At 58.4% G+C, this 12,715-nt stretch overlaps 2 protein-coding genes across 2 annotated transcripts; one reads left to right on the forward strand and one right to left on the reverse strand.

Annotated features, from left to right (window-relative positions):
- Nucleotides 1-17: 17 nt before the first annotated feature.
- SCHCODRAFT_02620334 (uncharacterized protein) lies at nt 18-686 on the forward strand. The gene is made up of 3 exons (XM_050344994.1): nt 18-67; nt 111-519; nt 577-686. Exon 2 carries the CDS (start codon nt 203-205, stop codon nt 392-394), a length of 192 nt encoding a protein of 63 aa, XP_050201365.1. The 5' UTR covers nt 18-67; nt 111-202; the 3' UTR covers nt 395-519; nt 577-686.
- Nucleotides 687-11,011: 10,325 nt separating this feature from the next.
- Nucleotides 11,012-12,558, reverse strand: SCHCODRAFT_02573813 (uncharacterized protein; the record flags this gene model as incomplete). Its single annotated transcript, XM_003033507.2, has 3 exons — nt 11,012-11,367; nt 11,547-12,483; nt 12,541-12,558. The coding sequence occupies 3 exons, from the start codon at nt 12,556-12,558 to the stop codon at nt 11,012-11,014; spliced, it is 1,311 nt and encodes a 436-aa protein (XP_003033553.1).
- Nucleotides 12,559-12,715: the final 157 nt, after the last annotated feature.

Here is a 12,715-nt window from a genome sequence, read left to right on the forward strand (position 1 = left end):
AGGGGCGGGGCGAGCGCGCTACCCGCGGGCGGTAGCGGCCGCTCTCGAGGTTCAATCCCACGATACGGTGAGCGCGCTACCGAATTCCTTTGCTGCTAACAGCTCCGCAGCGCGCTGAACGAGTGGAGTGACGATGGACGAACAGGTGTCGTATTGGGCCGCGCCGCCCCGAGTAGTACCGACAAGCCTCCTTCAAGCAGCCATGCCCATAACGACTGCGACGAGCATACACCGCGGGCGCATTCCCTGCCACCGCTCCCCCTTCCCTCCTCCTCGCGAGTCAAATCTCGCTCGCCTCCCTTCCCCCTATCCGATCGAGCAGCATCCCCCGGAACCCCAATGCTGGCTAAACAACTGCATGCGCACGTCCACCTACTTCCGACGATTGCGCTGAGCTGCCACGGTGCGGTACGGTTGCTCCTGGTCTCCCCCTTATGCCTCCCCCTATCTTGACTCGGCGAGTTGTCTTCAATTGTCCTCCACTCCTCTTTTTCCCCTCTGCAATGACCTGTCTACTAGGTAACTGGCCCTAGGGCATGTACGAGACCTGCGCTAGAGTTGAGAATTTTGTTTCAGATCTCAGTATACTCAAAAATGCACTCTGGAGATCTCTGCAGTATGGTAGCAGCACCCGGATTTGAACACGGAACTTGGTGCTGACCTCACACACTGCTCGCGGGTGCGGGATCTTTAGCCTTGTGGGACGGCCTGGCTCATCGCGCAGGACTTGGGGCTGCTAGAGTCGTTGGCTCGCAGGTGGCTCGAGGGCACCGACCGCCGCGCTCGCGGACAATCCCGCAGAGCGCGCTGGCTTTTCGGGTTCATCTCCGACGTTGCGCTGCATGCCGCCGTGCTCGCCCTCGCTGCCACACGCGGCGCGCGCCCGCCACCTAAAAAAGTAGAAAAAATCATATATATCATGTATGCATTGTAATACATGTTTGAAATGTAAAGCGATGCGATACACGCTCGGTGCTATTGCCAGGCACGTGCACGAAGGAGGGACAAGAGGCAGGGCGCGCGCGCGCGACGTGTATTCGCGTCCTGAGACGCGAAATATCGCCCTAACGCATGAAAATACAAGGCGAGGGGAAGGGGGCAGGGAGGGGGAAGCGAAAAGGGCAGTAGCGCGAGCGCGACGAGCTATGCTCGCGTGCGATCGGCCTCGCTCAACTCCTGCGCGAGCTCGTCGCCGATGCAGATGCAATTAGGGAGGAATGGGTTTCAGCCGCCCTCTATGTCCGCGCACAATGGGAGACTGAACATAGGTCATGCGAGAGCGGCCAAGCGCTCGCGGCTCCCGGCGTCGCCGAGGGCGCAGTTGTCGCTGGCGTGTCTTTGGCGGGCCATGGTGCCCTTCCTGAGCGACCACCGCATCTTGCAATGCGCACGACACTGCCTGAACAGTAAATCGTGCGAGTGGTGATGGGGTTGTGCCGGGGAAAGAGGTGGCCCAAGTGGGGGTGATGGGGGAGGGGGGGCAGGCGTCCGCTAGAGCAAGCGCCGCTCAGGACGCGTAGAGTGTATTGAGCGGAGGGCCCGCGCCCTCAGACTTCGTCTGCGGGTGGACATGGCGAGGGAAGGTGGATCATCGCCATCGCATACAATGGCAGCGGCCTTCGCCCCCTCCTCCCCTCTACTCCAGACCCATCGTAAAGTACCAGTCATCAGTATCATTCTAGCGCGCAGGATGCGCGTACGCACCTGCGTGTCCTTCCCTCGCGCCCCGTATTGTTGTGTCTCTACTCGGCTCGCGTGTCATTCTTTTTGGCAAGGCAATCGTGATCGTTGGGTATGCTTGTCGTGTCAAGGGGCGGTAAGCGTTTGGAATAGATTGTACGGGCGGTGAGGAGCGGGAGGGGGAGGGAGGCGAGGAGCATGGTGGTCGAGGTTGAGAGACGCGCGTCCGGACGCGTCCGATGACCGGTCCGGACGATCGGTCCGCCCTCCGAGCATCATCGTCGACGACGTTGTGCGACTTGAGGCGGGACGGACTTGTGAGAACAAGTGGGATCGTCGACACGGCGGCGCGCGCAGTGGAATATTGACTTCACCGAGATGGTCGCATCATAGCGCTCATGCGTTGATGAGCAGCCACTGACGCGGGGCACCTTCGCCAGCAGTGTCTTCAGCTGGCTCGGCTTCTGAGCCTCCCAAACTTCGTGCACCCATTCGCGTCCAGAGACGTGTCTGCAGTGGTCACGTAGCAAGGTGGGTGGGAGAGGGGGGTGAAGGGGGGACTATGAGCTCCTGGTCTGAAAGGGCATAGGGGACATGAGGGCGAGGGCATCACCGAAAGGTGAGAGCGCACCCATGCACGAGGTCGCCCGCGACCTTGAGCACTGAACCCCACCGCCATATCCGCGCGTCGCCAAGGCGCGAATAGAAGCAGGGAAAAAGACCCCCTACCCCTCAGCCCCTTCCCAAACAAGGGCTGAACGGGTGGGCTCGAGCGTGTGCGCAGAACACGCCGAGCTGGCAAAGCAAGCTGTGGCGCATCTGCGCGCGCGGCATGCCGAGCTCAATAATTGGTAGCACCGAGCGCAGCCCATGCAGCGTAGAAGATCACCGCGAAGGCGATTCTCCACGACTGCAGGAAAGGGGGAGTGAGAGGATAAGCGCTACCCACCGCCCGTGCCGATCGCGTTGAGCGGGGGTGAGCAACAGCCACAGGGCTGTCAAGGGCTCGTCTATAGCACTTTAAGTGTCATGAGCAGGGCCCTCGCACCCTCAGGCGTAGTCTGAGGGCGAATATAACGGGAAAGCGGGGCAATGTTCGCCCTGCTTCCTCCGCCCCCTCTTGCTTTCGCTCCTCCCCCCGCTCCCCCTCCACGCCGCAAAAGAAGAGTGTTGAGCAATATAATTGAGTGTGGAGGGCATTCACGCACCCGGAACACCCTTCCTCGTCCGGCTCGTGGCCGCTGTCATTGCCAAGTTTCCTCGATTCGTGGGACGTGATTGAGACCGAGCACCTTGGAGGGAGTTTTTTCGAGGTGTTGAGAAGGAAAGGGAGTGTGAGAGGGGTGCCTGGAAGGGATGAAGCTTCGAGGAAGAGGCGAGGTGGGTGACGTGGTGGTGGGTGATAACGAGGAACGCCTGTCGCAAGCGCTGGACTTTGCGACCTTCGGGGATAAGTCGACCGTGGGAAATTCATAACAAGCGGGAGCCCGGCTTCAAGTCCAGATTCCTCGACATCCATGGGCAGTGTAACCACATATGCCCGCATGTCTGCTATTTGGAGGTCAAGATACATATATGGACCAAAATATGAACGAAAGCAACCGACGAATGGTAGGAAAAGACCCTGTCGAATTATGTGGCGGTGCACCTCGTCGGAATATCCCGAGCACGTGGAGAAGAGCTGTCGATAGCTTCGACAACGTACCGAGTTCCCACCCAAAAACTTCAAAGAGCTATACAAAAGCATCGAACGGATACAGACGAATTTTTCTGAAGCATGAAAATGAGAGGAAGGGTAAGAAAATACCAGCGCCACATATTCATCCCGATTTGGAACATGCCGCTTGGACGTCGAATGGTGATGAATTCCACCGTTGTAAGACGATTCCTGCAAGCAGGTCTCGTAAATCACCGTAGTGATACGCCCTGCGGCTGAAAAACGCGGAAAAACATACATAAACAAGCGATATATAGTCGACTTGGTCTAGATTGTATGGGCGGATCCGTATATACTGCACCGACGTCGCGACTGTACAACGGGCGCGTCGGGGGTATTTTATGACACAGAAAACCAGGAGCGCCACGCTTCCTAACCTTCAATACAACTAGTCCGCAGCATTATCCGTCTGCAATGACTGACCAAGGATAGTAGCGAGCTCTTCGGCGCCTGATCACGAGTCTGCGCGTCGTCGATGACATCCTGCGAGTCCTTTGGCGGGCCCTACTTAATCAAGTAGCCGCGCTATACGCGCCTCAAGCCTTCAGTCCTCTTGCCCTGCTGTGTCAAGAGAATCTAGATTATTGTTGGGGCTCGGACAAGCCTTCCTGCTGTTCGCCGTCATGCGGAGACACGCAGAGCACCGCGCAAGCGGAACTCGAACCATCAACGTGACTACACGTGACTTCGGGTCCGAGACCGGAACTTCGGGTCCGAGCTCGTGATCTCGGACATCGCCGAGTTGAACTCCGAACCGAGCGTCGGCGCCGCCAAGCGCTGTCCGCCCCGGCAAGGGCTTCACTCCCCGCGTATCGACAGTCTAGGCTGTACGCTCCCCGCCGCGCAGGCCTCTGAGCCGCGTCGCGCACAAGGGAACCGGTGGAAACCAGGCCGGCCTTGCCTTGGTAAACATCAACAAGTGTGGAATCGCGCCCGGCATCGCGGCGCAGGAGGATACCCGACCAGTCAACCGCTCTACCGCCAGGAACCGCAGTCATTGCGCGATTATTCGGACAGGGGAACGCGCGGATAGGCGTTATAGTTGGATTTTGACTCAGAGATAGGCATTGTGTGTTGCCGCGCGGTCTGGACGGCCGAGGCGGCGCGTTCGAGTTATATACCGAGACCTACATACGATTCGGGGACTTTTCCCGCCCCGCGCAGAGAAGCCCTAGTACCTACACACCACACCAAATAAACACAACCGCGTTAACCCGCACTTTACACATCATAAAAAGCCTGAACTTCCGAGCGCATTAAACCGCCTTGTGAACTTCAATCCAACCCGAAAGCGCTCGTCAGAACGCCGAGACGTCCGATTGCCCCACTCGACTTCTCGCTTCAGTCCAGCTCGTCTGGAACTGGCATAAACAACACAATCTATCCCCAAGTAATATAAATACTCGGACTCGCCCGCTCTCGTAGCGCCTCCAGTCTAGCGTGTTCATTGCTATCGTGGTTGTTGGTGTTTGGTTGTGTGGATCGTCTAGCTAGACTGTACTTCGCGTCTTTCGTGAGCGTACGATCCCATCATCTGGAGCCCACCGCGAGGGGATATTTCTGTGTTAGCCAGCAAATTACTAGCTGCTGAGCGAACTTCGAGAGTCATATTAAGGCCCTCTCCAATTCTACTTGTGTTTTCGGGTACCGTCACGACGGCTCCTGGACAAAAATCCAGCCTCTCGGCTCTAAGACCGGACTGGGATAGCTCTACATCTGAGCGATCCAAGAGAAAGGCCAAAGAGCGAGCGCGTCTAGCGAAACAAGCCAGTCGCCCATCGCGATCAGCATCACCCCGGAAATCCGTTACCCAACGTCCGGTAGAAACATCCAAAGCGGACGACACCCTACCAGGTGCTTTCCCTGAGGACACAGAACCGAACCCTCCTTCTCCTACTTCTCTCTCGGTCGCCAACGACCTCTCTGCTTCATTCTCTCGTCTTTCCATCGAGCCCGAACCGGCCGCGACACAGGGCCCACGCGCTTCATCCCCCTTGAGCTCTCTGTCCGACGACTCGACTCCGTCTCTCTCTGAATTATTTCCGACTCGCGACCGTACCGAACCAGCCTCGACCGAAGAACCGACTCCGACTTCAGCTTCCAGAATCATTCCGACTCCGAATCCGACTCGTATATCCCGTCCCGTTCCTTCTATTCCGACTTCGACTTCTACTTCTCTTCCCAAACCAATGTCTACCGCTCGCTACTCTCATACGGCGTCTGACGCCCCTCGCTTCGACGAGGATGATATGAGTGGCTTGCCTTTGTTCCTACGAGATCTTGATACATACCTCAAAGATCACGGGATCACGTCCGATGCGGACAAAATCGCTAAGGCGCCTCTCCATGCTAAAAAGACTGCTACGCGCATCTTGTGGGAGGAGCTGGCGCTCGCATTCAAAAACAAACCATGGGAGGACTTTGTTAAAGCGATCCTGGAACAGTACCCTGAAATATCGGGTCAGCAGTCCGGAACGCTTGCAGAGCTCAGCCAAATCTGTAGCGAGTTCCGCGGACTTGGCGAGCAGGATGGGACTCGTGGAAACGTGTTCCTTCGCCGCTTCGCTCCGTGTATTCTCAAACTCGGCCGTAGCAATTACAAGATTTCGAATTTTGAAGTCTGCTCGCGCCTCGCCGCTGTCTGCACGCCTCAGTTCCTTGCGACCCTCGACATGATGTTGGTCGGCAAGTCGAGCAGTCTTGAGGTACCCGGCAAGGAAAACGCAAATCCTCCGGAACGGCCGACCAACACATCCATTGTCGAAGGAGGTTACCGGTGGGAAGATATTGTTGCCACTATGCGCGAAGTCTGGCGCCGCGGTTTCACTGCAGCTCAGAACGCCATTGGCGACGCTTATCCCGTCGCGTCTATCCAGACCTCCGCGGCCTCCGCCTCGCACGCTGTATCCTACTCGGGCGACAGTGAATCTCGCTTAGTTAAACTCGAGCAGGATTTCCACGAATTTGCTGAGCGCGCTAGCCAAGGCGAAAAGGAAACTAAGACCGCTATACGTAGTCTACAGTCCGAAGTTCATACTGAGCTCGCTCAAGGACGTACCAAGTCCGATCAGAACTTCGCGATGATCCAAGAGACTATTCAGCGCCTCACCAACCAGCTGTCGCTCAACACGAACAGCGCCGCCCCGCAAGGCGGTGGGTTCCGGCCCAACTACCCTGGATCGTTCAACCGACCCCAAAATAATTATGGTGGCGGCCAGCGCGGTCCCCCTCGACCTCAATATACTTGCAACTGGTGTGGCGAGGTCGGCCACTTCATGAACAATTGCCCTGATTGTCAGAATGCGATTAAGTCCGGCGAGATCGTACCCGATAACGCTGGAGGCTTCCGCACTAAGACAGGCGAAATTATACCGCGTCGCAATGGTCCGCTTGACCTGCCGATGCGCACTAAGTGGCAGCAAATGAAGGCGGCTGTTAACCAATATGTGGTCGCTCCTTTCATGAACTACATTGGTCAATATACCAACTCAGGCATGTGGGGCATCCCGCAACAACCGCCGAGTGTCATACTGGACTCAGGCTTGGACGTTCCTCCCGGCTGGGATGAGTTCACCGAGCAGCTCTCCCCGGAGCAGATCGCTCATTACAACAACCCGCCTGTCGGCGAGATGGCTCAGCCACCGTCGGTCCAGGAGGGGTCGTCCCAGGGTTTTTGATGGGTTCAGGGATTCACGCCCAATACCTTGATAAACGCTGGGGGCGTGATGAGAGCCAGTTAAAACCAGCAGCTAGTTCGTTGCCACAAAATCCAAACAAGTCCGTGTATGCGACGCCTGCGAAGGCGCCCAACGCTAAGACTACGAATTCGCAGCCCGGCCCTGTACCGCAGGCCGGTCCTGCTCATCCATATCGCTCAGTGCCGGAGACGCGATTTATACCCATCGACCAGCGCCCTTCTGCGTTACCTGTTAAGCCCGGCGCAGCGCCCGGCGAAGCAAGTCGCGCGAAGCCCGCGGCGAAGGTCCAGGCCCCTATACAAACCTCTGTAGACTCGGAAGATGTCTTAGAGAAACTACTGTCGACCAAGTGCCCGATGACCGGAATTACGCTGCGCGAATTCCTGGGAGTCAGTCCTACTCTACAAGACCTTCTAAGGAAATTGTTGACTAGGAAGCGCGAGATCGACGACAACTTTGGCAAAGTCCTGCGTGTGGCCTTGCTCACTGAAGCTTACCAACGCAAAGAATTGGGCTATGCTCAAGGACAGCGCCCCAATCTCGGCCGAGGTAGCGAGTCCGACGATCCAGTTCAGGTGAATTGGGCCGCACTCGAGAACGAGGTCATTACCACGACGGTCGAGCTACCGTCGTGCGCCCACACTAAGGTACCCATCGGGTCCTATGTGCAGATCGACGCCCGACTTGAGGTCTACCAGAGTCTGCCTGAACGCGGTCGCTCCGATGTTATCTTCGCGGGCGAACCTTCGGCGACACTGCGTACCGTCTGGCCGAATATTAACAACAATGGTCCGGACGAAAGTATCTTGGACAGTGGTTCACAAATCGTATCCATGTCTAAGGATTGCGCGCGCGACCGCGGTGCTTCCTACGACCCGACTGTTACCATACGCATGCAAAGCGCCAATAACCAAGTTAACTCGACCTTGGGCCTAGCGAGGAATATTCCCTTTGACTTCGCTGGGATCACGGTGTACTTGCAGTGCCACATATCGGACACCGGCGCCTTCCGAGTATTATTAGGGAGACCTTTTGATACTCTGTGCGAGTCCGTATATACCAATGACCGCGACGGCAACCAGGAGGTGACCATTACTTGCCCTAACACTGGCAATAAGGTTACTATGCACACATACGCCCGAGGCGTAATTCCTGAGCACGTCCGCGCTCATCCGGGTTTTCCGGACGCTTCTGCGAACTGATCTCTTCTCTCGAGGATCAGGGAGAAGCGGCTCTACAAATCGAGATGGACGAAAATCAAGAAATCATAATCCGTAGCGTCATGCGACCGCAAGCGTCGACGACCTTCACACAAGTCAACCTTCAATCTGCCTTTTTGCAGGCGTCTCTGAACGCGGACCAAATCAAGGACGAGAAGGACAAGACTATTTTATACAACTTCTTTCACGGACCGGAGGCGGAATCAGCGAGTACCTTTACTTCGCGGACTGTCGATGGCCGAGAGGGATGTCCGAACCAACCATCCAGCGTGCCCTGTACTGTAGACACAGTGATTCAGCGAGCAGTGGACGCACTTCCCCAGCGAACGGACGTAGACGCAGCCGTCCTCGCTGGAAGGAAATATAAACCAGTGGCTCTCAAGGTGCGGCCTGTATACGGCACTGTACCGGAGGAATTCCGCATCGAGCGCCACATCCTCGGCGATCCTGAGAAGGATATGCCACAACTGCCTACCAATCCACCCGAGTTCACGCCCACCGGAAGATATACCGCTGAGCGTCGGGAACAGGTACATAAACTTCACGGCGACCTGCTTTCGCCAGAAGAATGTAAACTAAGGGATCACCACTGGCAGGACCCCTGATGCAACAGCACCCTGTAAGCTCAGGGGAGCTGTTGCATCATTGGACTGAGCTGGCAGGCCAGCTCTTATAGGCCCTTGTTGCAACAGGCTGTTGCAACACTTTGCTGCTGCTTCTACCTACAGCTATAGCACGTCGGACACTGCCGAACGCGCCTACATTCTCGGTCATCCCCGGCCTCTCCCGTCGTCGCCAGCAGCGCGCTCGGGACGCTCATCGTCGTCCCGCCTCCCGCTCCCCGACGCGCACCCACGTGCAGCCCGCCGCCCCGACCCGACCCTTCCCACGCCCATCCCGCCCTCCGCCACCCCGACGCGCGCGCGCGTCGTGTTCCCACGGCGCCCTCGTTGCGCCAGCGCTCGCCTTGACCCGAGCTTGCGGTCGCACGTGCACTCGCGAGCTGACCGATCTCGCGCACGCTCTCGGAAAATGCCGAAAGCGCGTCGAAATGCGGTCCGCGTCGCGAGCACGCGCGCGCTCGCCTCCACGCGCGCCCGCCGTCGGGCTGCGCGAGCTCGGCGATTGCCGAGCACACCAGCTCACCCGTCGGATGGCGCCGCGCTCGCACCAGCACGCCCAACTGACGCGCACACCACGTGCGGCCGCTACCAATCTGGCTATTGCAGATACGGAGCAGAGCGGACTCCACGAGTGCACGGGACGCATCGCAGGCCGAGGCGAAGCGTAGCACGCGCGAGATACTGCGCCATAGCAACGCGTGTCGTGTTTGAATGAGGGGCAGCAGCCAAGACGTGGTCGCCGTGACGACCACGTCGACGGTGGGCGCGGCGACCCTAGCTCGTCGAGTGCGAGAACGTGGGTGGGATGAGATGGCGAGCAGAGCCGGGCGGCTCGCGTGGAAGACGCGCTGCGGCCGACACGCGGATGGCGGATGTAGGAGGGGCGATGGTCGGCGGTCGGATGGGATGTTGGATGTGGGCGATGACGTAGCGGTAGGGGCGCCCGGGCGGCGGTCGCAAGGAAGTTTAGGACAGAAGAGAGGGACGAGGTGAGCGCTGGGCGGCCACCTCGCTCGCAGCTGGCCGGGCGAGGCGCAGGGATGGTGGTGGTTGAGGATGAGGGGCACGATCGGCTGCGGACGGAAATTTACTCCGCGCGATCACGTGCCCGGCAAATGCCGCCGACGCGTCCATTCGCGCGCGCCACCTCCCTCTCTCCCTTTCCTTGGCGTTGGCATTAAGGTCTCCACCACCAAATACTCTGAAATATGCCATTTTAAAGCTTATTACATTGTTCTCTGTAAACTTCCATCAGAAATCCAATGCTGAATATACTGTTTCTCGCCAGTGAGCCTTTAAGCAGCAGGAGATCGGCAATGGGGGACGCAATATATAGCGATCGAGGGGCTATAAAGGCATATAAAGTAGTCTTAAAGCTAGTATAATATCTATAAGTACTTGATACGCGCTCTGATATACAGTGAGTGTGTGCACTACACACAAACTTCATTCATTTCTATATTTCAGATACTCCTCCTCAGCACGAATGCTTACAATCAAGGCCTATCGACGCATTTATAGCTTATTCAAGCGTGTTGGTGCGCACAAAGCAGTCACAGAAAGAAGGCTCTGCGTTGTTCTGGGTGAGGGGAATTATTCTATGGGGTGGACTCGAGTAGGGTGCTTGCTGGGCAGCATTGTACGAGCACAATATATTCAGTGACTCGAGACTTCAAAGACATTGATATTTCTGGTCTAATTTATGCACGTATGTGCCAGTTCAAGTCCAGTAATCCCCATTTTCAAGTGCCCCCTACACGCCTATGCAAAATTTGAGGCGGCGTATGCCATCGGTAAAGCTCTAGACGCCGTCGAGCACGACGACAAGCACGGGCCGGAGGTCGGCCCGACCTCTCGCGCCGTGTCGACACACGAATTGCATGCGCGCAAAAGAGGTCAGCGTCGTGGACACACGTCTATATAGCTCTATATTAGTTACACTCTTGATATCACAATATATCATCGCTTCTCCAGGTCAGAGTAGTACGAAAGAAGGTGCAAAATCAGCTATACATGGGTTTTGAGGCGATTCTGCGCGCTATTCAGGCTTGACAGAGTATATACTCTACTATTTTACTCATTACGGTGTACCTCTCCTACTTTGACTTCTCGTTGGGGGAGGGGAAGACGCTGGTAGTCGCAAAAGTCCGCGGTGGCGGCGGCGGCGCGGCTCGCCGAACCGGAATTCCGGGTCACGTGCCGGTCCCGGAAAAAATCGGCCGCGTTGCTGCGCAGCCTCTTGCTCTCGTCCACCACCTTCGCGCACCCTCCAGCCCGCGTGCACCCCACCTCGATCCCATCCTTCCCCTCCACTTTCCTCTCGTCCCTCTCGTACCTCTCCAGCTCCTCCGACACATTCACCTCCCCCTCATTTCGCCCTTTCGCGCTCAACAGCGTGCGCGCATGGCCAGCAGCGGCATAGCCCTGCCCTACACACACCTACTCCTCGCCCATCTCGCATGGGCTGTCCGGCACCGCCCGCGCTCGCATCCCTCCACCCCAACTCCGTCGTCAACGCTGTGCCACGTATGCGCCGGCGTGGCACGTCACGTGACGCGTCGGAGATACGTGCGCGAGCTTGGCCGATGCGTTCGCTACGTGGACGCACTGCGCTCGGCATCATTCGACGTGAGCGTGGATGAGACCGCAACGCGAGGGAGGGCGCCGGCAGCATCCCGCCGACGTCGGGGAAGCGCCGCTATCCGCTGCGATGCGGGTTTGTTGCGTGGCCAACCACGTGCTCGCGCGACGCGTCGCGCATCGACGGCATCGGCGCGTGTAGGGGCTAGGGGCGGCACGGCGCCGTCCGATGGGCGAGTCGGCGCACCCAGCGATGGCTGAGTGCGTGCAGTCCGACGACCGGTGTGCGCAGCGGAGCGGCGCGCAGCTGCGCGAGCGCGAGGTGGGCCGCGACTTGCGCTCGGCGCGAGTTCGGCATCTGCCGAGAACGCACGCATGGTCCCCGCGAATGCACGTGCAGTCGCGAGCGCAGGGCTGGGCTCGCCTCGGAGTGGCGAGTGGGGCGTGGGAACGCATCGAGCGCGCGCGTCCGACGGGCAAGCTGGCGTATCCAGCAGTGGCTGGATACGCGCAACCCGACGGCCGACACGCGCACGGGGGAGTGAGGAGCAGGTGCTCGCCCGCGAGCCGAGGCGTGAACCGTTCTCGGCGCGGTCTCGGCATTTGCCGAGATGCGCGCGAGAGCGGCGAGCGCGCGTGTGCACGATGGCGAGTGCGGGCAACGGGGACGATGTGGAGGCGAGCAGAGCGTGGGAACGCACCGAGCGCGCGCGTCGGGATGGCGGCGGGCGGAGGACGCGGCGGGATGGGCGTGGGAAGGGTCGGGTCGGGGCGGCGGGCTGCACGTGGGTGCGCGTCGGGGAGCGGGAGGCGGGACGACGATGAGCGTCCCGAGCGCGCTGCTGGCGACGACGGGAGAGGCCGGGGATGACCGAGAATGTAGGCGCGTTCGGCAGTGTCCGACGTGCTATAGCTGTAGGTAGAAGCAGCAGCAAAGTGTTGCAACAGCCTGTTGCAACAAGGGCCTATAAGAGCTGGCCTGCCAGCTCAGTCCAATGATGCAACAGCTCCCCTGAGCTTACAGGGTGCTGTTGTATCATTGATAGTGACTGACCTCAAGGGATTGGATGTATTGCGCCCATAACAAGACCTTTGCTTGGAACGATGAGCAGCGAGGAAGCTTCCGTGAGGACTTCTTCCCTCCTGTCTCAATACCGGTCGTACCGCATAAGCCTTGGGTAGAGCGCAATATCCCCA

The sequence above is a fragment of the Schizophyllum commune genome, assembly GCF_000143185.2.
Source record: "Schizophyllum commune H4-8 unplaced genomic scaffold SCHCOscaffold_4, whole genome shotgun sequence".
Taxonomy (NCBI): domain Eukaryota; kingdom Fungi; phylum Basidiomycota; class Agaricomycetes; order Agaricales; family Schizophyllaceae; genus Schizophyllum; species Schizophyllum commune.

Coding starts and splice junctions, on each gene's coding strand:
- SCHCODRAFT_02620334 (XM_050344994.1), top strand. CDS start 203: ATGCCCATAACGACTGCGACGAGCATACACCGCGGGCGCATTCCCTGC.